Genomic DNA, 25,153 nt, shown 5'->3' with positions numbered 1-25,153 from the left:
TATTGCTTTCTACAGCTACCTGAAAGGAGGTTGTAGTGAGGCTGGTGTTGGTCTCTTCCCCCAAGTAACTAGCAACAGGACAAGAGTGGAGTTAACTTGTGCCAGGGGAAGTTTAGATTGGAGACTAGGAAAAAAAATCTTTATTGAGAGAACGGTGAGGCATCAGAACAGGCTGCCCAGAGAGGTGGTGGAGTCACCATCCCTGAAGGTGATGCTTCAGAGTATGGTTTACTGGTTGCAGTAGTTAGGTTATGGTTGGACTCTGTGAGGGTAAAGTTCTTCTCCAGCCTTAGTGACTGTATGATTCTCTGTACTGAGCTGTAGGGCTTGGCCAAGAAATGGTTCTGTAGAAGCTGTGCACCTTTTGAGCAATGTCCTGCCAGCAGTGTAGGATGGCTGCCTGAAGATAGCTGTCTGTCACAGCCGTGGTGCTTCCATCAAAGATGCACTGTTTACAAGTAGGAGAAGCTTTTTTTTCTCTTTTCCATTTGCCTGACAAGTTGATTTGAGATTTCATTAGACACTGGCCTGCTCCAGCAGACTGAGTTGTCAGCTGTCATGGTGTAGATGGATGCCCTCATTGAGAAGTGTTTAAATACTTTTATAGAACCACAGAATCCCAGGTTGGATAAGACCTTAAGGGTCATCTGGTCCAACCTCTCTTGACAAAAGCACTGCCTAGAGAAGATGGCCCAGCAGCCTATATAGCTGAATCTTAAAAGTGTCCAATGTGGGGACTCCACCACCTGCCTGGGGAGGTTAGTACTCCTTTACTGAAAGAGTGGTCAGGCAATGGAATGGGCTACTCAGGGAAGTGGTGGAGTCACCACCCCTGCAAGTCTTCAAAAAAACATGCAGAGGTGGCATTGTGGGACGTGGTTTAGTGCACATGGTGATGCTGAGTAGATGGTCGGACTTGATGATATTAGAGATCTCTTCCAGCATTAATGTTTCCATTACTCCAATGACTGATCTCACTATGAAAAATGTTCCTCTTGTGCCCAACTGGAATGTCCCCAGGAGTACCTTTTACCCACTACCCCTCATAATTTCTGTGTGACTCCTTGTAAAAAGGCAGCCTCCATCTTCTTTGTAGGCACTCTAGATACTGAGGGGTGGTGATATGATGTCCCCCGAGCCTTCTTTTCTCAATGCTACACAAACTGAACTTGGTTGAAACAGTTCAAGTGAGCAACCTGATTTATTCTTCTGGTATTAGTAGCTTGGGCTGCATGCTTCAGTGTCCATCTTCTCATTGCAGGCACCGCTGCTAGGAATGCTGCTGCAGCTCAGCAGTGGGAGCACTGTCTTGGCAAGGGGGATGCTCTTGGATGCTCCTCATGCACCACGGGATGCGAGAGCCGGCTGTGGCGGCACTGAGGGACAAAGGCAGCCTTAAAATAGCAGCTGACAGTGGTGTGTGTGCACAAAAAGGGTGCTTGTGAGAGAATGCTTGTGTGCTGGGCTTGGGAGGTTTCTGCTGTTTCCTGTGGGTGGTTTCATTGGTTGGTGTTTTGGATGTTTTATGTTAACCCAAAGCTGCTGCTGTTTGGACATTTGTCAAAGAAAAGCTAAGAAGCCCAAAATGTGGAAGGGAGATTTGCTGCTGTTTTTTTGTTTGTTTGTTTTTTAAACTGAGACATTTCTGCTAGATTTTTCTTTTCTCTTTTGGAACAGTTTCTGGTTTTGTAATCAAGGACTGGGTCCCTCATTTGAGCAGAATGAAGCTGGCTGTCATCATAAACTTGTCATGAGGTTTTAGTTGGGCTTGAAAGATCCCAGGCAGGTTGCCTTATGGTGATCCTTTGAGCCCCACATCAGGAGGGCGGTAGAATGCTCCCCAGATTGGATAACTTTATATTCTGACTTGGATGCTGATAGAAGATGCAGCCTTTCAAACAGCAGGGTTCTTTCTGCTTAAGAGGTTATTCACCTTTCCAGGATGTATCAGTTTATATCTCCATGGCAATAATGACTTTAGACCAGCAAGTGAAAAAATCAAGATTTGAAGGACCAATTTTAGCCTTCCTTTTCAACTACCTTATTTTTTTTTTTTTGAAGAAGAAGAGTGATTGTTATTGTAGACTAGCTTGCAATTAAGTGTCTCCTTCTGAGAGGGTGTATAATGGCTATAAAAGCCCAATTAACAGTGATGTGGCTTTACAGGTATCTCTTCAAATTCTAATTGTTTGCAGAGTTTTTATTACAGTTGGAATATTTTACTTAGGAGATGATAACTTTTGGCTGGATCTGGGAACATTTGAACGAGGATTGGAATTCCAACACAGAAAGTCTAATTTATTAAAGTAGGCTGGACAAGATGTTTCTGGTGTTTCTGGCTCTGCTTGTAAGCCTGTTGCAGGCACCCCGGTCATCAAAGTGGGGCTTGTCAGAAGAAGGGGAGGCACAGGAGATGAGTCTGGGGGCAGGTGGTCTGTAGGCTTCTGCAGTGTGAAAATGCAAGGCTGAGCTCTTTTCATAGCATGGGTCTGAAGGCCATGGAGGTGCTGTGAAGCCCAAGAGAGATCCAGACCGAGAGTTTTGTAGCCAGTGCCCTTGATGCCATGGTGTTCTTCCTCTAATGGATGCCTTCAGCTGTTGGCAGACTGTATTTACTGAACAAATAGCTGCTACTCGCTGTTTGTGGTCTGCAGGACCACAAGGAAGACCTAGGTTAATGTTTGGTGAAGGTTTGGTAGCAGTGAAGATGGATAAGCCAGAACTCCTTTATTCCCACTTTTGCTGCCCTCCCAGGAAATCCACCACTAATGGGAATTGTTAAAGACCAAACTAGACAAACATCTGTTGGCTGTAGTGCAGACTGGTTTGAATCCAGGCCCCTCTCAGATTTATCCTATCTGCCCCATGGCTGAATGAGACCTTTCTTTCCCCTGCCCCCAACCTCGGGGTCCTCAGTGCCCTGTCAGATGCTCATCCTCCAATGCACTTTGTCCCGCTGGGCTTCCTTTCAGCTCTTCAGCTCCCTCCTGATCACCTAACGAAATTCTTGGAGAAACCAGTAAAGCCAGCTGCTGAAGAGGGCTGTGTGAGACATCCAGCAATGCACAGACAGTCAACAGCAAGGGGGATGTGCTGTGGCTAGCTCCTCACAGGTGCACATCTGAACTTTGTGCCTATTTAATTTGGTCAATATTTGTATCCTGTGAGCAACACAGTAACCCAGATGAAGGTATGGGCTCTCCCAGTGATTTCAGGCAAGCTCTGACCTGCCCTGGGCAGCCTACACTAGAGCTCCTTTGGCCAGTGCTAGGTAACAAGCTGAGGGATTCATAGAATCAACCAACCTATCACGCAGCCCTGTCCAGTCAACTAGACCATGGCACTAAATGCCTCATGCAGTCTTTTCTTGAACACCTCCAGGGATGGTGACTCCACCACCTCCCTGGGCAGCCCATTCCAATGGAAAATCACTCTCTCTGTGAAGAACTTCCTCCTAACATCCAGCGTATACCTCCCCTGGCACAACTTGAGACTTTGCCCCCTTGTTCTGTTGCTGATTGCTGGCTGCAGCCTCCCTTCAGGTAGTTGTGGACAGCAGTGAGGTCACCCCGGAGCCTCCTCTTCTCCAAGATAAACACCCCCAGCTCCCTCAGCCTCTCCTCATAGGACTGTGTTCCAAGCCTCTCACCAGCTTCATTGCCCTTCTCTGGACATGTTCCAGCACCTCAACATCTCTGTTGAATTCTCAGGACCATGCTTGCTTTGCCTTTGCTGCAGCCATGGGTTTGTGTTTCATAGATTGTGTGGCTAGCTGGATTATAAATTATTCATGTTGGGGAACTTATCATGTTTATCTGGAATAATTGAGCAATTAAATCTGTTTAGGTATGTAAAAAGGTTGTGCAATGGCTTGTCTGTCTTCAAGCCTTGAATTCTGCAAGAGTGTTTATTATGTGTTTAATTCAGAATAACAATTAATTTTTTAAAAGGCGGGGGGGAAGAGGGCAGAAAATACATTCTGCTTGTGATGCATTGATCCATGGTGATGGCTTCATTTGCAGAAGTTCTGCACTCCATAAAATACATATTGGCCCAGGATAAATGACACCTAACTTGGCTCCTTCAGACTGGAGGAATGTGAGGCCATGACACCTGCTCTGCAACTCTGTCTCTGAAAATACTTTGGGTTATTTATGCTAGCACCAGGGTTGTCTTTATTGTTTAAAACCTTCTGTCCCAGATGCCTTCTACTGGGTCAAAGGATCATGATCTTCTCTGCCCTGCCTACTGCTGTGCTGTGCTCAGATGTTGATGCTGCCAAGGTAATGCAAGGTTTGAGGGAGAAAAGGACTTTCAGATATTCAGGCGTTGTTTAGTTGAATCCCTGAGCTACAGCCATTATCTCCTATTGCTGTAATTGTCCAGGAGGATCCCCAAAGGAGGCACAAACTCACGGGCAGGACTGTAGGAGGGATCACTCCTCACTGAATAAACGTGGAGCTATGCAGTAAACAAATAGATGTGGAGTCATGCAGTAAATGAAGGATGATTTTGTTCTGCATTGCCGACAGGAAACTGTTCTGCTTTTCAGTTACTCTCCGTATGGAGAGCAGCCTATGCTCTTTGTGGCTTTACAGCTGGGAGCTGCGTTGCTGCTGTGCATGGTAACCACTTTGCACCCGGAGAAACCCCACGGCCTGATGCATTTCTCTGCTTTGGGCAGGAGGTTCCAGTGAATGGAAAGTTTTGAGCTCCTCCGCTGCCTCCCAGGCTGCTATTTTAGTTCCGGAGAAGACAGTAAGTGAGCAGGCCCAGGGGCTCCTGTTACCCGGGACGTCCGTCCGTCCTTTGGCTGGCGGCAGGGTACGGAGGCAGCAGCAGCAAAAGGCAGCACAAGCCATTAGGCTTCCCTCGCCTGAGAGGGCTCATGTGAGAGTCCCACGTCGTGGAGCAGGAGGGGACCTGGGGCTGCACTTGGGACATGCCGGCGTGCAGAGCTCAAGAGGTTAAAACCTGGGATGAGCTCTTCCCCATCCTCCCTGACCAAGCCCAGGGGGCAACATCCTCTAAGCTCGTACAGACGTCCAAACCTTTCATGGAACAGGGAACAAAGGCTGTCTAAACAGGAGCTAGTGAGGCAGCAAATTGCACAAGAGCCCTTCCCTAATGAACTGGAAGGACTTGTCCCTTCGCCTGCGGCGGTGGCACTGGCGGCGTGCTTAGCTAGGCAGTGCCTTGCCTTGCCTTGGCGGGGGGACCCGTGCTCCGGAGGGGAGCAGAGGTCTGACACTGGGAAGCTTTCCTCCTGCTTCTCTCCGTCAGCAAAGGCGAGTAGCGAGGCAGCGCACCGAGGGGTTAGCGGCTCGATCGGCGCCTTAGCTGTGGGAGATGCTACTGGGGAAGCAGCGTCCTGCCGGTGACGGCAGGTGAAGGTTAGTCCGAGTTCCGCGGCGGCCACTTCCCTCCTGCCGGCGTTCGCTTCGTCCCCGCGGCGGTGGCTGCGCGGCGTGCGTAAAGGTTGTCTCAACAGCTGGACCCAGAGGGTCTGCGGAGACTCGAGTGGGTTCATACCTCCCGAGGCCCTCTGCGGAGAGGAGAAGCCTTGCTCTAGCAGCGCTGGGTTGGTTCAGGGAGTGCTAACTGGAGGAAAGTGACTAATAGGATGAAATGGCACTGCCTCGTTCGCAGCTCGCCTCTCAGGACCGGCGCGGTTTCCCATCTGTTATTTGCGGTGAAGGAGATGAGTTTGGGGGTTGGTTCCTTTCACTCGCCAGCGAGCAAGCAAGTTGATGATTTTCTGGCAGGCAATAGCAGGATGATTACTGACGGCTTTGGTGGCTTCCTCTTCTGGGCAGAAGTGCTAAGGGCTGCATTTTATTTGTAGTGAGATGTTTGAAGATAAAGATGAGCATAAGGTGGCCTTTTTCAGAAGTGCCTCAGTGACCAATTCCCCTGTCAACTAGGAGCCAAAACACTCTTAATTGCACAGTTGCTCTGGAGCCCTGGGTTCTCCTCAAACTGTGCTGTAGACTTGGGCCGGGAAGCTTCAGCCCACGCTGCCTGTGTGTTTGCATCCGCCTCCTCTCCACCTGGATTCACGCCTGAATTTTGGTGATGTCTTGACACTCAGCATGGCCACAAACACAGAAGAGCTCCTGCCTCCTGGGCCACTCGTGGTCCTCCAGAGGTTCTTTAGGAGACTTCATCTCCTGAGGTTATCCTTTCTCCCACGTCCCCGAGATTGGACCCTGGCTGCTATACCACATTGCAGCCTCCCACGGGATGCTTTGCAGGCTTCTAATTTCATTTGCACGCAGGCTGTGCGCTGATCCAAACAACAGGGGCTGCTTTTCCTACCCTCAGCATGAGCTCTGTGGCAAGCTGTCTCCTTCCTTGCTGTAGGAGAAATCGACGAGAGCTCTGCTTTAAGAAACAAACCAAAAACTTCTCAGTAAGACATATTTGTATTTGTCATAGGCTCCACCAGCCAGTCTGACATAGTGTGGGAAGCCTTCCCCATGCAGTACCTTTAGCTTTTTCCATGCATCAGCAGCTCTTCCAACATTTGCTGAGCTTTCCCTGCTCTCCTACAGCCATTCCCACCTCGTGCCTTCCCAGCAGCATCCCAGCTACCCACCACAGCTTGCTGTTCTCTCTGTTCTCTAGCAGAGGGCTGCTTTCTAGCTCTGCCTCCTCTCTTGGACCAGGATGTTGCTTTAATTGCAGAGTACGTGGCTTTGGCAGATTTCAGCATGGCAATGTAGGACACAAGATGTGCCCCCTGGAGAGCTCCTCCAGAGCAGATCTGGGAGGCACGGAGGGAAGGGGCATTTTGCTGACTGGCTGATTTCATGAGACACGACGGTTCTTCTTCTGCAGGCAGAGCTGATGAATCGAAGGCACGTAAGGACACTCTCAGGCAGGTCACTGGCAGCTTTCACAGCTCTTGGGAGGGGCCAGGCTGTTGCAGTGTTTCTCCAGGATAAGCCAGTGACACCCATTAATGAAGGCCTTCTTCATCCCCTCAGTGATCTTTGGCATTGAGCCTTCCTATTAGCCTGATTAACACACTACCTTTGTTACCCAGTTTCAGCTTTGGTTATTTTTATACTCATCTAGTTCTGGCTACACTGGTGGCTGCAAAAGGCAGAGGAGGGAGCTTTGACCCTGGTCCTGGAGTGCATCTGCTGGGGGTTGGCTTTGAGAGTGGTGGCTCTGAAGCAGATGCCTGTTCCAGGTTCTCTGAGTTGAAGAGCTCCTGCTGAGGGCTTGTTGTCCTGCTCTTCCAAAACATGCCAAATGTGGAGTTTTATTTCAGGAGTTCCAGTTTTGTAGAATACTAAATACACATATTTTGGGCAACTTGGAGAAAACCCACGCTCCTCTTCTCCTCTGGTTTCCCATGAATGTAGCTTCGTGATTTCAGCTGGTTGTGTACTTTGTTGTCTTATGCCAAAAGAGGAGGATGGGTTTTATCTTCTGCTGAACAAAGATTCTTTGCTCCATCCTGTTCAAAGTGATCCATCTTGGGTGGGACTGATCATGCTTGATTTGAGATGACTTGGCACCTGTTCTTCCCAGCCTCCAAGAACCATCTAAAATGAGTCAGATGGACTATGCTTCTGAAGTGCCTGAATGTCCTCCTCTGATACAGGGGAGTATAAGCTAATGAGGTCAGGTGGCTTTGGCCACAGTGAGGTGTTGTAAATGAGTAGAGCTTGTGAGAAGTTATTCAATCACAAATCTCCAAAGTCTTAAATCTGGTCATCTAAATGCTCTTCTGTTCTTTTGGGGGTTGCTATCTTCATGGATAGCAGCCTTGTTGACCTTGAAATGATCCAAAATAACCAAACCTCAGCAGAGACAGCATGATTCTTCATTGTGATCCTAAATTTTGGCTTGAAGAAATCTTGGATGCTCATTTAAGAAGTTTTTTTTTCTGTTTAGAACTGATTTTAAAGCTTCTCCTGTCTAGTGCATAGGCTGAATTCTATACTTGAGATACTTTTAGACCTGGATTGTCTTACCTCAGAGAACAAAACAACCTGAGCATTACCAGCACTCCCTTGCATCTCCTGGTAACAAATCCAGGGGACGAGCTGTTTCCACTTAGTTTCTTAAAATAGGTGGTGTTAGAATAACCTCAGAAGCTTTATAAACTCAAGCTGTCGCTATTGTTTCAGATCACTTTTAACAGGGTGCTTTTCTTGGTGTGTTCTAGAGGACACAGTAAGCTGCAGCACACATAGAGGCTTTTTGGTCCCACATCTGTATCACTGCTCTCCTGCACTGCACCCCTCTGCAGAGGGTCGGGGTCTAGCCCACCATGCTTGTGCCCATCCCTCTGTAACTCTCTGGCTCCCCAGTGAGGTGGTCAAATCCCCATCTGTGAAGACATTTAAAAGACTCAGAGCTGTGGTGCTGAGGGACATGGTTTAGCATCAGCCTTGGTAGAGTTAGGTCGTGGTTGGACTTGATGATCTCAAAGGTGTTCTCCAACTGAAACAATTCTATGATCCCTGTTGGTGTTTAAATCTGCCCTGGGCAGGGCCAGCAGGTGCTCTGTGTGTGCCTGCTAGCATTTTTGCAAGGACATGCTGATTGGGAAGTTTTCATTCCTAATGGGTTTTGCAGATGGTCAATGCCTGCAGCTGCAGGATGGCATCGAAAAGGGGAGGCACATCTGGCAGCAGTGACTCTGCAGGCACTGTCAGTTGCAGACCTGTCCACACACTGAGGAACAAGATTTGAGAGGTGATCTAGAGGAACAGTCTGGGATGTTGCAGGGGTCTCTGGTGGGAAGAGTAAAGCTAGTGGCTGTGGGTGCTTTGGGTGTTGTGGTGGGGGCTGAGGCCAGTCAGGCATTGGATATAGGCGTACCCAATGTCACTAAAGATGGGGTGGTTCAAACTTGCAGAGCTTTGGAGATGACTACGGATATAAAGTACCCTATAGATGAAAGGCCTTCAAGCTTTACCTCCCTGAGTCTTCTGCCAAGCCCAACAGCATGTGTATAATTTGCTTTAATGGTTAGAAACATCTGCTGTTAAAAGTGATGCTTAGTATATTTGGCTTCAATTTCCAGTCATTAGTTCTTTTTATGCCTTTTTCTGCCTAATTAAGAACCTTTTAGTACCTGATATTGTTTCTCCTCAATGTGCTGCTATGTTGTAATCAAGTCACTTCTTAATCTTCTCTTTGATAAAGAAAAAAGATCAACCTCTGTAATTCTCTCCTTTCAGACATTTTCTGCATCCCTAGGCTCACTCTTACAGATCCGGTCTGCATCTCCCGCAGCGGTTTACTAAGCTCCTTAAAATGTCGGTGTGGAACAGTTGAGGGCCCTGGAAAGAGTCCCTTGGGCTGGAAGAGGAGGCTGAGCCACCTCCTCACTCCCACCTGCAGCTGGGAGTGAGCACAGGTTCGCCAGGCAGCAGAGATTCCTCTTCATCAGGACTGATCGTTTTACCAGAATCTCCTGCCTGTGAGTGGTGTTGCCGTAGTGAGGTGAAGGCCTCGCTATGGAGAGAGATACCTAAGCAGTGATAAATCCTTCTCGTCTGCCAGGTCAGCCAGGTAACTAGTCCAAAATCCACTAGGCATATTCACTGGTCATATTTTATAGTGGCTTTGGGATTTTTGTCAGCATGTCACATATTACTGGGTCAGAACACCTTTTGGACATCAGGGATATTGCTTCTGTGCATTACTAATATCAAATGTGCAGGGAATAAAATCAGGTTGGCTCGCCGTGACCTAGTTTTTCCTAAATCCACATTTCCATGCCCTTCAGTTCTCTGCTGCCTGAATCCAGGGCTGTCTTTCTGTCTTGGACAGATGTCTGGCTAGCTGTCACCTTCAGGCCATACCTTTACAGCCTTGGGTGTTCAAGCAAAAGACTCTTCCAGTCTTCTAAAATTGCGTCTTAAAAATGAACATCAGCACGCGGCAGTTTTCTTAGCACTCTTAGATCTCTTGGATGCAAAATTATTCAGACCTGCCAAATTTAAATATCTTCTGGTACTGGGAGATGTTGTTTGAATGTTCTTCTCAATTGCTAATAAGTTGGAAATGCTTCATCCTCATAACAAGTGTTATCCTGCTTCTCCCCAAATGTTCAGTGGCAGTAATTACAGCATGTGCATCATATCTGTCTCATTAGCAGCTTTGCCACCTCCACCCAATGATGGACCTTTGTCCTTTCTAGGATCGCCTTTGTCCCCAACGCCCTCCAGCAATCCTTCCTTCAGCTCCCCCAGAGACTTCTTCCTGAAGCTCTTTTGTTTCCAGAAGGTTTAAGCGCTTCCCAGCTGACATTGGTGTGCTGAGCTCTGACATTTGCTGATGCTCTCAGTTTTGCACAGCAGCCACCTTCACTTTTAGCTGGCCTCATTTTCTCCTCATTGAAGCACCAGCTTGGTTTTAGAGCTATTGTCCACATCCCCATTTTCTTTGCAGTTTTCAGTATTTCCCCCAGTCAGATTTCCTGGGGTGAAGGAGGTTGGTGTGGCCAGCAGCCTCGTGCAGTTTTACCTCCCCTTATTTTGGCGTAGAGCAGTCACATCAGCACTCGCGGAAGGTGAGCGCTCAGTAGTGTAGGGTGTTTCCCCTCTCACTGATAGACACTTCCTCATGCTAGTTACCCAGACTCTTAGCATTGATGAAGTAGTAAGATAAATAGTTTTCATATTCTTGCCCCTTCTTTCTCTGTTGTTTTCTGAACATCTTCCCCCAGATGATGAGTCTTCAGGCAAGAAGAGAAGCGTTTAGAGGACAGCGAAGCAAGCCAACCACACAGTCCACTCAGTGATCTGCTCCTGTGTCTTACTTGCCCCATTCTCCACCAAAGCAGAACGTTCAGGGATTAGTTTAGTAAAGAGTTACACCCAGGCTTTTTTGTCCTCCGTTCTTTCTTGGGGGAAGAAGATCTTTGGTTAAGATGAGTTAGCCCTTCCTCTTTACTATCTTCCCTCCAGTACAATTTAGGATGTCTTTGATCTGTATAAGCCACACATTGTATCATCAGTTGCATCAGTAGAGGCTGTCCAGGCAGTTTGTGATAATCCCCAACTGAATTCACGTTTCAAATGCTTGCTTTGGGAGCATGTATCCCCACTGCATTCCCTGCAGCCTTCTGCTCCTCAGGACAGATGTTCCTCAGCAGTTGTTCACCATGTCACTTAGAGCAGTTTGGTGGTTCCTACCCCATCCCAACACCCCCTGGATTTTTTCTGTCTTGGTTATATGAACCGGGTTTATTTTGGACACCGAGAAAGCTCAGATAATAATGTTGTTCCTCAGCTCTCAGCACAGGAAGATCTTGGTGGGCTTGTCCATGAGCCACTTGCAGCTTGCATGGCCAAGGGACCTGGGAATGGCACCTCCTGGTAGCAGTTCTCCTACACAAATCCTGGCCAAGGGCAAAGTGGGCAACATGTGTGTGGCAGGCAGGGGATGAAGCGACACAGTTGGAGCTGTTCAGTGTTCACCAGCAGCACACACTTCTCACTGAAGCTGGCAGACAGCTGAGAGTAGACAATTGAATTCCCTCAATATTTTGTTTGATTGTTTGGAAGTTTGTGGAGGAGAGTGGCAAAGTGATTTTCCTGTTCCAGAAGGTAAAACTAAGTCTTGTACCAGGCTACAGCAAATATGGGCTACACAAAACCAGGAGTGTGGAGTGTCCTTTGCTGTGGACCCAGTGGTCATGGTTCCTTAAAATCTAGGTGCACACAGAGATGTCCTCTTCTCCCAGTTTTCATCTCACTGGAAGGTCTTAAAGTGTGAGTAAGGAGATTATGTGGAGAGGGAAGATTTGCATTCCTCAGATACTGGGAGAGAGAATTTGAATGGAAAGGATTGGTTCTCTCTTAATCAGAGCTGATGGGGATGGCGGGAAAAGCTGATGGGATTTTGGGAGATGCTCTCCTGAAATAGAATAGTGGGAAGAAATTCCAGAGAGTGTGAAAGCAAAAATAACATAAGGAGTTCTAGTGGTAGAAGAAAGACAGAGAGACCATAAGAAATGATCAAAATTAAAGAAGTACTCTCAGGACCTGAATATAATGTGTCTTTTGGAACAGCTTGGAGCAAAAATGATGGAACTCAGAAGTGCTGAGGGAAAACTCACTTGGCTCTGAGTGAAATCCTTGAGCAGAGGCTGGTGGGGATGGTGGCATGGAAGCTCAGCAAACACAGTGAAGGCTGAGAAGAGCACAGAGCTGGTGCACAACCAGGCTTGTAAGGTGATGGGAAGAGCTTGGCTGGAGGCTAAGAGAAAATGCAGATCTCTCAGCAGCCCAGTGAGTCAGCTGGGTGCTGGGCAGGGGGACATAGCAGGCAGGTGGAGACTTCTTCCTGCACCTCCCCTTTGATTTTGATCAGTTTTTACTAATTTATCTGAATTTCCTCTATTTTAAAAAGTTTATTATTTGTAGGCTGGGCTTTCTGAGAGTCCCTCTAGAAAGGGGACCTGTAAAGAGGGATTCAGTGTGTATCTGCATCCCCTCTGAGGAACTCCTCATCATATCCTGTCTCAGGACCTCCCAAAATACTGGACTGCATCTCTGATGCAGAAAGTGGTTAAAACCTGCCTGTGGTTGGAGTGCAGGGGACAAAAATCCTGTCACTGGGTTATGAATCTGTTGTGCAGCATCCAAATTCAGAACCAAATGTCCACATAGGCCTGGAAATGTGGGGTTGGGCAAGGCAATGGGGCCATTGCTGTCCCTGCAGCAAGGATTAAGCCAAGTCTTAGAGGGACCTAGACAGGCTAGAGAAAAGAGCTCAGGAGAACCTCATGAGGTTCAATAAGGCAAAGTGCAAGGTCCTGCACCTGGGTCAGGGCAGTCCTCGATGTTAATACAGGCTGGGGGATTGAGAGAAGCCCTGCAGAAAAGGAGTTGTGGGTGCTGGTGGACAAGAAGTTGGATGGGAGCCAGCAATGGGCACTCACAGCCCAGAAGGCAAATCACATCCTGGGCTGCATTACAAGAAGTGTGGCCAGCAAATCCAGAGAGGTGATTCTGGCACTCTACTCTGGCGAGACTTTATAATAGAGCTTCAGTATCTGAAGGGGACTTACAAGAAAGCTAGGGAAGGACTGTTTAGAAGGACTTGTAGTAATAGGATTCAACCTAGAGTGGGTAAATTTAGGTTGCATATTCACAATGAGGGTAGTGAAATACTAGAACAGATTGCCCAGAGATGTGGTGGAGGCCCCATCCCTGGAGACATTTGAGATCAAACTTGATGGGACCCTGAACAACCCAATCTAGTTAAAGATGTCCCTGCTCACTGCAGGGGGGTTGGAAAAGATGACTTTGAGGGTCCCTTCCAACTCAATGCATTCTGTGGTTCTATATCCTTAACACTGAAATGGGGAAATGAAAGGCAGGAAAATCCACAGCTCTTGTGGCACGTTCTGGCCCTATGAATGTGTAGCCCCAGAAGTGCACAGGGACTGGGAGCTGTTGGGTGCTGCAGTTCATGCCAGGCTCTGCATCCACTTGTCATGGATCTTGCCCTGGTTTTTGGGAATAGTCTGGCCCTTTTTGCCACTTTAGTTGCTGGTCTTAGAGAAATCTTTTGGAGGCAGGACTGGCTGTCCTGCTGACTGTGCTATCCATTAGCATTTGTACGGCTGCCGAGCATCCTGGGGATTCCTGGTATGGAAAAGCTCACAGCTTTTGCACAGCCTCTTTAATTAACTTAATTCAGACATTAACGTGTCACAGGGAATGCCTCTCAAGGGGGGAAGTCTTTCATTTATCACTGCTTAGCCAGGGAGCATTATATTTTCATTTGCATCCAAAAGTTTGTGATGGGAGTGACAATTAACTGTTGACTGCCCAGCTAACCTTCTGCCCTCCCAGCAATGCAGGTGTATCAGGCAAGGAGAACCTGCTCCCTGCTGTCCCTTATAGGCGGCAGTGCCCAATTTTGGGCTGATATATCACAACCACCTCAATGATTCCAGAGAAGCGATGTCTGCTGGCACTGGGGAAGCCTCAGTGGGGGCACTGAGTCACTACCATGGCCATTAAACTATGTCCTGGAGTGCCACGTTCATACCTTTCTTGAGCACCTCCAGGGATGGTGGCTCCACCACCTACCTGGGCATCCTGTCCCATTGCCTGACCGCTCTTGTTGTAAAAAGTATTTTCCTAATATCCAATCTAAACCTCCCCTGGCACAGTTTCAGGCCATTTCCTCCCATTCTTTCACTTGTTACTAGGGAGTAGAGGCCAACACCCACCTCATTACAGCACTGGTTCAGGTAGTTATAGAGAAGTCTTCTTCCCTCAGCCTCCTCTTCTCCAGACTAAACACCCCAGTTCCCTCTGCCACTGCTCATAAGTCTGGGTCTCTAGACCCTTCACCAGCTTTGTTGCAGGGAGCTGATGGGGCTAGGAGCCCTCAGGAAGGCCTCTCTCCCCTTGGGAGCACAAAATAGGCTGCCTGCAGGCAGAGCCTCATGGCTAGCAGGAGCTTTACAGCAGAAGCCTTGGAAGCAAGCCAAGGCTAATTGCAGCTGGCGTTCGCGCCGCCGCGCCGTGCGCTGGGTACCTGTGACAGATGGGATCTGTCCGCCCTGGCAGCAGGACTTTGTCTGCAGAGTGTGGTACCAAAATGCTTCTCGGGGGTTGGTGCTCGCTCCTGTAGCTACACGGGGTTTGTTCAGGCGAACCTGAGGGTGCACTAGAGTGTCCTGCCCACCACTCAATGCCTGTGTCCTCTCCTTATCTCGCAGGTGAAGGAATGGTTGTGCTTGAACTGCCAGATGCAGCGAGCGCTGGGGATGGATATGACCACCGCTCCTCGCTCCAAGAGCCAGCAGCAGCTTCACTCTCCTTCACCATCCCCCTCCCACTCCCCAGCCAAGCACCCGACACCCTCAGCTGTGGATAAGTCCCCATCAGCCACCCGCACCCTGCCACCTGAGCCACCCAAACCTCAACCCGCTACACCCCAGAGGGAACCACACGGCCAAGGCCAGCCAAAACCTCAGGAGGCGGCCAGGTCCTCCCCGCAGCATCAGCAAGCCAAGCCTTCCTCTTCTGAGCAGAGAAAGATGACGGGAGACGCGGGGGTGAAGCCAGCTGCCCCAGCCCCTGGGGCTGGAGCACAAGAGCAGCCCCAGGAGGGGCTCACAGGGAAGCTCTTTGGCTTTGGGGCGTCCCTCCTGACCCAGGCGAGCACGCTCATGTCTGTCCAGCCAGAAGCACCCCCTCCAAGCCAGGCGTCTCCTGGCAAAGTGCCTCCAAAAATCGTGTTCAGTGATGCCAGCAAAGAAGCTGGTCCCAAAGCCCCGGGGGCACAGGGCCGGGCTGGTGCCACACCGGCCACAAAGCCGAGCAAGCCGGAGCAGGGTGTCAAGCCAAAGGAAGTGCCGAAAGCAAAGGTCTCGTGCCCCCTCTGCAAAGCGGAGATCAACGTGGGCTCCAGCGAGCCCCCCAACTACAATACCTGCACAACCTGCCACCAGCAGGTCTGCAACATGTGTGGCTTCAACCCTACGCCTCACCTGGTGGAGGTAAGAGGGCTGGTGGGGGTGGGCATCTTTCGATCCAAGGATGGGAGTTTAAAATGGAAAAAAGATGATGCATTTTCCTTCAAGGGCATAAAAAGCTTTTGAGCTGCTGAAGTGAAGTTCCTCCCAGGGGGAGCTGCAGGGCTGGAGGCCACGGCCTTCCACCTCTTGACAAAGACACAGGCTTCATATGTGTGCACCAGCTTCATGCTGGTTTCATGCAAGAGGCAGAGGAGAGGGTGGCCATTGTCTGAACCACTGCTAAGCGGTGCCTGTTGCTCCTTGAAGGTGTCCAGTGGTGAGAAAGTAGAAGGAGATTGTGCAGGTGCCAGTCACCTCTTGGTGCTGTAGATGGGTAGCTTGACCAAGTTTAGGATGACTCTCTTGAAGGAAATTATGCAGCTCCTATGTACTCAGATGGTGAGGTTGCAAGGAAAATGGTACAGAGGAGAGTGTTAGAGTGTTTCAAACCAGCTGAGGGGCACTCAGTGGCCGTTGGAGCTTGCTGCCCTCTCTAGGAGGCAAGGGCCTCACTGAGTTATGCCTGAGGAATGGACTGAGTGTGGAATGGATGTGGAGATGTTTGGATGTGAATTGGCTGGATATCCTGCAGACTGCTGAGAAGGAGTGCGAGGAGAGGACCTCAGTGAGGTTGAGGTGATCTGAGGTCCACATAGTCTCACCAGCTGTAGTAAGGAGGTCCCTGAATTGTTGTGATGCCCACCCAAAGCATTATCCAAAGAAACTGTAGCCACTGACACCTGGGGAGGAGCATGGTGAAACTGAGATTCATCTGGAGCATCTTCCTACTCCTTCCACCTTGGTAGCTAGGGAGAAAGATCTTCTGGATCCTTCAATCTAGACCCTCATTCCCTCCTTCACAGGTGATTCAAGACACTTGGGAGAGGAGGTCCAGGGCTTTCTTCTGAAAGTGCTGCACCTGGCAGCCAGTAAGACACAAAACCAATATCATCAGCACGTGGAAAAGTTAATGGGAACTTTAAATGGCCAGAAGTAGGACTGCTAATCTTGGCTCTGTTCCGTAGCAGATAATTACATTTCATGTCCCTAGCTCCTCCCTGCAGTTTCAATTACACTCAGTAATTTTCTCTTCTTCCTGAAGCTGCTGCTGCTCATGGTCACGTTCATGGTGGAGGAGGGCTGCTCTCTGGTGTGGTGTGCAGTGTGCTCCTGCTCATGCATGATGCTCTTACAGGGGAAACATTCTGCTCATTGCTCCTGCTTCTGCTTCCTTTCTACCCCTAAGGGCTTGGGGGACAAAAGGTGGTGTCCAGATGCTTAGTCCCTAGAGTAAGGCTGGAGCCCCGTGTTGGCACATCCTTGGGCAATTATGTGTTTGCAGGCTTCAGAAAGCTCACAGGTCGGTGTGATGGCTTTAATGTGCTCCTCTTGGCACCCACCTGTTAATTAATTAATTAGAGAATTAATTTGGGGTTAGGTTGTAACTGATAACATGGTGCTTTCTACAGGTACCGTGGAAAGGTAACCTCTCTCCAGTGCTTGTCTCCAGGGTCACTAGCTGACACTTGAGATTAAGTGTCATGTGAAGAGGTGACCTTAGCTGTTGAGTAAACACCTTCAGATACCTTCAGCAAGCTCACTCTTGCACATACATCCATCTCAGGGCTTCTTGCTGCTGCTCATCACCGAGGTATCCATGCAGAGCACCTTCACAAGTGAAGACCCCCAGCAAGGTCCCGTCTGGGCTTTGTGGTGCCTTCAGTTTTGTTTCCCTTTGCACAGAATCATTATCCATCTCAGAAGAGATGGATTGGTTTGTGGGATTTATTCTTTTTTTAAGAGTTGAAGAAGCAGCACTTGAGCTGCCAATGCTCTTAACAAAAACTTTCTGAGGAGAGGGAAACATTACAAGATCTGTTAATGCAGTAGGGCTTTAGGTTTCCTTGATCTTCTGAGAAAATCTTCCTGTGGTCTGATCCTCTTTTTGCCTGCAGCTCACATGAGCTTGTCCCAAGCCCTGAGATTTGTGCAAATACCAGAACTGGCTCTTTGAAGTAGTGAGGCTTGATCCGTTAACTGCTTTATGAATTAGGCCTTCACTGTAAGCTGCCCTTGGAAGTTGTGTGAAAACTAACAAGGAGATTTGAGTTTGGGTCTAGTATGTGCAGAGGAGCATGAGGTGAGATGGGCAGCATGCTCTGTACCACTGCAGCCTGGGCAAAGCTGGTGAGGGGTCTGGAGCACAAGTTGTTGTGGGGCTGAGTGACCCCAGTAGTACAAGGGGAGCTGGAGAGCACACTGGCAGCACTGCTTTCCTGAGGACCCCAGCTCCTTGATGGCATCACATGCCTTATAAGGTAAGGATGAGAGACCTGAGGCTTTTTAGTCTGAAGAATGAAAGGGGATTTAATAAACGTTTGTAAATACCTGGGGACTGGGTGTCAAGAAGGAAGGGACAGCCTCTGCTCACTTGTGCCCTGTGATAGGACAAGGGGCAATGCATCTAAACTACAGCACAGGAAGTTCCATCTCAACATGAGGAAGAACTTCTTTACTGTAAGGCTCATGGAGCACTGGAACAGGCTCCCTAGAGAGGGCTGTGGATTCTTCTTCTCTGGAGACTTTCAAGACCTGTCTGGATGCATTCCTGTGCGATCTGCACTAGATTATATGGTCCTGCTCTGGCAAGAGGGTTGGACTGGATGATCTCTGGAGATCCCTTCCAACCCCAAACATCCTGTGATCCTGTGTAGTGCTGAGGGTGAAGAGCATTCTAACACGTACTAACCCAAGTGCTTCAGCATGTGCTGACTTCCAAATTCATCACATCTGTTAAAGAGTAGTCCCCACAAGTGGCTGAGGTGAGTCTTAGAGCCTGTGGCCAGAGTAGATCTTTAAGAAGGGGATAGAGAAGTATGGAGGAGCTGCATGCAGAGAGACCCCATGAGGTGTACCGGCCTGCCATGGAGGTGAGACTGCTAGGCTGTTTCACACAGCTGGAAGCAGACCTTCTGCTGCATGTCTGTGTGTGTTTCAGCTCTGTGGATGGGCAACCAGCAGGATGTGACAGGTCTCAAGTAACTGAAAACACAGTCAGCATCAGGAAGGACACCTGGTCCAACTTCTGAGCTGCAGTCAGTAGTGGTAGGGGTGCAGGAGGTGCAGCTGTCTGACCATTGCTGCTATGAAATGGGGAGAAAACTGGTGCAGAAAGCAGGGATGGCTTTTTCCCCTCTCTGCAGAGCCCCAACCCTTCCAATTTCCCTGGAAATATGCCTTTTTTTTTTTTTTACCCATGGTATTTTCATCCCCATCCCACTCCTGAGCTAAAGATGGAGTTGGAGGCTCCAGGTCTCTGTCATCCCCTCCCACCCTCTGCAGCCGCCTAGGGAGGTATCCAAGGAGCTGCCTCCTCCCCGGCACTTCATTCAGCCAAGTGCACTCAAACCTAGCAAAAGAGAATAGTGAAGGTGCTGCTTTTTCTGGTGGACTCACTAGCTGAGCTGCCTGGGTGCCAAGCCACCAAAAGAAAAGGCGACTTGCATGTCCCTTGTTGTCTTTGCGCTGCTGTGGGCTGAGCACTTGCGTAGTTTGTTTCAGGAGAAGGTTGCACCAAAAGCATCCTGCCTGTGAGGAGCTGGGTAGTGCCTCCAAGCTCAGAGGTCCCACAAGATCCACCAGCAAGGATGATTTTCCCTTGGCTCTGGGTCATGGCAGTTATGGTCAGAAGATGGTGGTGAGGACTGAGAGCCTTGGGCACTTGAAGAGTTCAGGTACAAGCATGGCATTTTGGCAGCGCATCTCAGAAGACAGAAGATGTGGGCTGCAGTGGTCCATGGTGGTCCATGGTTCTGGAATCTATGGGGGACCAGCAGAGACCAAAAGTGTGTCTGCCCTCCACTTGTGCTTGCTTGCCATAACACACTACCCAGCTTTAAATAACTTGTTTACATGAATTACCAGACGTACAGGTGCCTGGAGCTTCTTCCCACCTCATCACACCTCCTCCAGGAGCTGGCTCCTGGCAACAGCACCACGAGCTAGCTGTGCCCACCAAGTCAGAGCCAATGCTCTGGGGCTCTCCTAAATTCTCTACAGCCTCAGGCTTGTGCTGTGCAGGCAGCAGCGTTGCAGGAAAAGTGAGTGCTGGACCATTTCCCTGGGGATTTGAGGAATCAGGCCTGGTTATGGCAGTCTGCTAAGGGACCAAGTGATCTGGCAAGAGCTGACTCACACCGTGATTGCCCTGTGCTCAAATGATGCTCTCCTGGTAACCCTGCTTGACCCCAATTGACTCCAGGGGTTTTGTATTAAGCAACCAATGAACTATGCATGTTGTGTCACTAAATAACGTGGCAGGATGCCCCTCTGCCTAATTAACCAGCCTGAAACAGGAGCAGTGACAAGTTCCCTTCAAGAATGATGCTGATCCCTGGGTGCCAGGCCATGACCTTCCAACAGGTCCCTTTCCCTCAGGAGGGGTCCTCTTAAGCTCTGTGATACTCACCAGCCCATATCCAGGCCCTGAAACTGCATTTGTTTTCTTGCTTTCCCCATGCATTATGAAAGTCATCCTTTTTTAAAACACTTGTGTGGTCATGGGTATGCTGCTGCATTTCCCTTTCTGGTCTCACCAGTCAGTGCTGTTAGGTTCCTTATTAGATGGATATATCATATCCAACATGCATATCACATCCATGTGTTGTATCTGTTATTGAGAGTGCTGGAGCCCTGGAGCAGGCTGCCCAGAGAGGCTGTGGAGTCTTCTTCTCTTGAGAGATTCCAAATCCACCTGGACACTGTGATCCTGGGCAGCCTGCTCTGGGTGCCCCTGCTTTACCAGGAGGGGTGGACTAGATGATCCCCAGAGGTCTCTTCCACTCCCCGCCCACGCTGGGATTCCGAGGTTATCCTGGATGTGCTATCAGAAATCAGCAAGATGTGGGAGCAGTGTTCACTTAAGTCCTTCGTGGGACATGTTCTGCTGCTCTCCTTTACCTGCAGCCAGGTAACCACAAGCCTGTTCAGATGGATTTCTTGCAAAGACCTTGAGTCATCATATCAGATATTTTCCAGAAAGCCCTAAGCCTCTCTTTCCATTATGCTCCAAGACCTCCCACTGGGAAAATTGAGCCCCAAGCAGAAAGGCTCCCCAGGGTATGATGAAGATGCTGATGCTGAGGATGGGGCCAAGCTGCCCTACTTGCAGAAATCACCGCAGCAGCTCCTGCGCTTGGCTGCAGGGAGGAACCTGTGATAAAGGGAGTTCAATTAGATAGAAAAGACTCTGCAAGATCAGCCCTTGTGCACAGCAGAGTGGCACTGCTGGCAGCCAGAGGATGGCTTAGAGAAGGGAGGCCAAGGAAAGGTTTTGTGTCAAAATTATTTTGTTCAGCACAAAAAAAAATCACAGAAGAGAAAAAAGCAAGCAGGGAAGAGAGTCAAGCTCTGGCCTCACCTGCCATAGCTGCAGGTGGGAGCCAGCAGCCACGAGCCCATGTTTGGTCCTGGTGTGCCATGCCTCCCTGCCCCCTTTCCAAGGGTCCCTGCTCTCTCTGGGAATGTAATTAGCTGGTAGCTCCCAGCCAAAGAGGATTAACTGGGTTAAGAGAGTCCCTACAGATCAGCACTGTCCTAGGGTGGAAATCCCAGGTCTGGCATCTGGGGCCGTATGTGCCTCCTGGGCAGCCTCACCAGCCCCTCCCAAGGGGAAAAGCACGATAGAAGTGTCTTGGGAAGAACATGCCTCCTGCCCTCTGGAGCACAGGTAGTGGCCATGGTGGGGATCTGCAGCTCACCATCCTGAAAAGCCCCATGTCCTTCCTCCATATGATGCCCTTGCTCTTCACTGGGGGTATGAAACCCTCCCTGAAGAGCTGTTGCTCATACCTGGTGATGGGCAGCTGGGCAACAAGCAGAGACAGGCACCTAAAGTTTCCATGTGAATCCTGGTCCAGTTATTCCTACTGGGCTCAGAGGGCTGAAGGGTACCAACAGACATGCTCTGCAGCCCCTGGTGTAGCAGGGAGCAGCTGTTGTCAGTCCTCTTTTGAGGCTGTTTCCCCTGAAATGGGGCTTCCTGTGCTGACAGCTTGGCAGGATCCTCAGGCCTCATCTGGACGCTGAGACAACAGCTGGGTCCCCTCTCTGGGGACAGGAGGAGGAGCAAGGTGCCACGCTGAAGGATGGGCAGGGAGTTAGACCCTGGAGTTGCCTGCAGGAGGAAGAGATCACCGGAGTTGTGGGCCATGGAGTGCAGCAGTCGCTGGGTTTCTCTTGAATTTTTGGGTAGAAACTCATGACTGAAAACTCATTTCTGGAAAATGCCCCAGCCCCAGGGGTATAAATCTTCAGGTCAAAGGGAGAGCATTGCACAGCACAGCGCGAGATGAAGTTGGCTTTGCCGGAGCGAGCCCTGCAATCCCTTTACGGATTGGTAATTAACAGCTGGCTGTGACTCAGGAGTTTTCTCTGCTGATTAACCCGCGGTAATTAAGCTGCCTCCTGCTGCCAGGCCGGGCAATGCTGGGCTCTCTCTGGCTCCTCCGTCAAGAACTGAGTGCTGAAGTGGGGGCAGTGGGGGCAGAGTAGGCTGACTTGAGAGTGGAGTCCTGTCAGGCGGGTGATGCGCAGCGTGCATCAGTTTACAGTCCACCTGTCTGTGGCTGCTGGGTTTTTCTGCAGAAGTCCATTAGAACCAGAGAATCCAGAGAATATTAGGGATTGGAAAGGACCTCTAGCCCAAACCCCTGCCAAAGGAAGATCACCTAGGGCAGGCCACACAGGAACATGTCCAGGTGGTTTTTGAAAGTCTCCAGAGAGGGAGACTCCACAACCCCTTTGGACAGCCTGCTCCAGCACTCCATCACTGTCACAGTAAAGAAGTTTCTCCACATGCTGAGGTGGAACTTCCTGTGTTCCAGTTTATACTCCTTATTCCTTGTCCTATCAACTGGGCACCACTGAAAGGAGACTGGCACCTTCATCTTGACACCCACCCCTCAGATTTTTATAGATATTAATGAAATCCACTCTCAGCCTTCTTTTTATTTCTGCCCCTGTACTCAGCACTGGTCAGGCCACACCTTGAGTACTGTGTCCAGTTCTGGGCCCCTCCATTTAAGAAAGATGTTGAGGTGCTTGAACGTGTCCAGAGAAGGGCAACAAGGCTGGTGAGGGGGCTGGAGCACAGCCCTGTGAGGAGAGGCTGAGGGAGCTGGGGGTGTTCAGCCTGGAGAAGAGAAGGCTCAGGGGAGACCTCATTGCTGTCTACAACTACCTGAAAGGAGGTTGTAAGCAGGTGGGGGTTGGTCTCTTCTCCCAGGCACCCAGTGACAGAACAAGAGGACACAGCCTCAAGCTGCACCAAGGCAGGTTTAGGCTGGATGTTAGGAACAAATTCTTCACAGAAAGAGTGATTGGCATTGGAATGGGCTGCCTGGGGAGGTGGTGGAGTCACCATCCCTGGAGGTGTTTAAAAGGAAACTGGGTGAAGTGCTTAGGGTCCTGGTTTAGTTAATTAGAAAGGTTAGGTGATAGGTTGGACTCAATGACCCTAGAGGTCTTTTCCAACCTGGTTAATTCTGCGATGCAGTGATTAGATTTGTTGGTTGACAGCTAGCTGAATACAAGCCAGCAGTGTGCTCAGGTGGCCAAGCAAGCCAGCAGCATCTTGTCTTGGATCAGAAATGGTATGGCACACAGGGCCAGGGCAGTGATTATGCCCCTGCACTCAGCACTGGTGAGGCCACACCTTGAATAATGGGTTCAGTTTTGAGTCCCTCACTCCAAAAACGACATTCAGGTGCTCAAGCATATCTAGAGAAGGGCAACAAAGCTGGTGAAGGGTCCAGAGCTTAAGTCTTGTGAGAAGAGGCTGAAGGAACTGTGATTGTTCAGCCTGGAGAAAAAGAGACTGAGGAGAGGCCACCTCATTTTCTACAACTCCCTGGAAGGCGGTTGTAGTGAGGTGGGTGTCAGTCTTATCTCCCAAATAACAAGCAATGGAACAGGAGGAAACAGCCTCAACTTGTGCCATGGGAGGGTTAGGTTGTGATAGGACAAGGAGCAATGAGTGTAAGTTGCAGCATAAGAGGTTCCATTTCAACACCAGGAGGAACTTCTTTACTGTAAGGGTCACAGAGAACTGGAACAGGCTCCCCAGAGAAGTTGTTGAGTCTCCTTCTCTGGAGACTTTCAAGGCCTATCCGGATTCGTTCCTCTGTGATCTGTGCAAGATTGTGTGGTCCTGCTCTGGCAGGGGGGGTTGGAGTCAATGATCTCCTTGGGTCCCTTCCAACCACTAATATCCTGGGATCCTGTGATATCAGGAAAAAATTCTTTACTGAGAAGGTTGTCAAGCACTAGAATGGACTGCCCAGGAAAGTGATGGAGACCATGCCTGGAGGTATTGATGTGATGTGCAGGTGTGGTGCTAAGTGATACAGCTTCGTGGTGATTTGGCAGCATTAGGTTAGTGGTTGGATTAAATTACCTTAAAGATCTTTTCCAACCCAAACAGTTTTATGCTTCTGTGTGACCTCTGTGTCTGCTGCAGACTCTTGTCTTCTGCTGATCACATCTTTGTAGGTTCTAGGACTACTCTGTTTGCTGGGCTTTGCCTTGCTAAACCTGCTCTCAGCTTCTGGCCACTTAAACAGTTACCTGAAGACCTGCTGTTCCTTCCTTTAATCAGAAAGAAGCCCAGAGCTCTAGACTCCTTTCCTTCTGCAGATGCAGTTATATTCTTAATAGGCAGACGCCAGCCATCCGTGCCCCCTGCTGATGGATGCTCTGGAGGAAGCACTGCCCATGCCTGCAGATTGTTTGCAATGGCTCATAAAGCCAAGTGATAAATTCAGAGGAGTGACAGTGGCTGAGCTAGGCAAGAGATTTCTGCCTTCCTTGCTTCTAAATGAAGATGTAGCTGAAATGAATGATGCTTTCCCAATGCCAGGCTGGTTTTCCAGAACATATTTGCTGTGCCCTAGGACTTGGAGCCTCTGTCTGTTGTATTGCTGCTCTCCTGCGCTAGCAAGCTGCCTGGGCAGGCAGTGCCAAGGTGTCTTTCTGAGCTGTCTTCTGGGAAGGCCAGCAGGATACATCAAGAACTAAGCCTTGGTACTCACCATGGATCAGGCAGTGCAAAGATTTGGCCATAAAACAAAGAGATTTTTGGCTTTTGGAGCATCAATATTGCTGCTGTGAGCCAGCCTGTGGTGCTGGACGTCAGATGGGTACGAGGGCAGGCATGATAGATGAGCCTCCACTGTAGATGTCCTTCTTGAATGCCCATGAGATTTCAGGCAACTTTTCTGCCAGCTCTCACAGCCACCACCACCCCATTGTGGGGTGAATGGCTGCCCACACTGCTGCCTTGGTCCCACAGGCAGCCCAGGAATGGCCACCTGCTCCAAACAACCACCTGGGGTGTACAAGACCCACTGGCCAGTGTTCTCCAAGAGGGTGCTGCAGGCAGACTTGTAAGACCCAAGGTATTGAATTGTAGCAGCCTCGCTCGGTGCCATGAGTGCCCAACCACCACCCATTGCTCCCACAGGCAGTGGCAGTGTGGATGTGTACACATGAGGTGGTGACTGCAAGCCCTGGGGAGCAGGGAGGCTGCTCTGGCTGTGCTGAGCTGCTTCAGGCTGGGGATGTGAAAGGCAACTGGTGTTG

General features: G+C 49.6%; 1 protein-coding gene across 3 annotated transcripts in view; it reads left to right on the top strand.

The window, feature by feature from the left end:
* BSN (bassoon presynaptic cytomatrix protein) overlaps positions 1–25,153 on the top strand; it is a 108,122-nt gene that overhangs the window by 41,722 nt on the left and 41,247 nt on the right. For all 3 annotated transcript variants that reach the window (XM_064156441.1, XM_064156443.1, XM_064156442.1), the window contains exon 3: positions 14,714–15,496. In XM_064156441.1, coding sequence (XP_064012511.1) covers positions 14,714–15,496 — 783 coding nt within the window. The remainder of the gene's footprint in view (positions 1–14,713; positions 15,497–25,153) is intronic.

This window comes from Pogoniulus pusillus, chromosome 16 (assembly GCF_015220805.1).
Source record: "Pogoniulus pusillus isolate bPogPus1 chromosome 16, bPogPus1.pri, whole genome shotgun sequence".
NCBI classification, from domain to species: domain Eukaryota; kingdom Metazoa; phylum Chordata; class Aves; order Piciformes; family Lybiidae; genus Pogoniulus; species Pogoniulus pusillus.
This window is presented reverse-complemented; position numbering and strand designations above follow the sequence as displayed.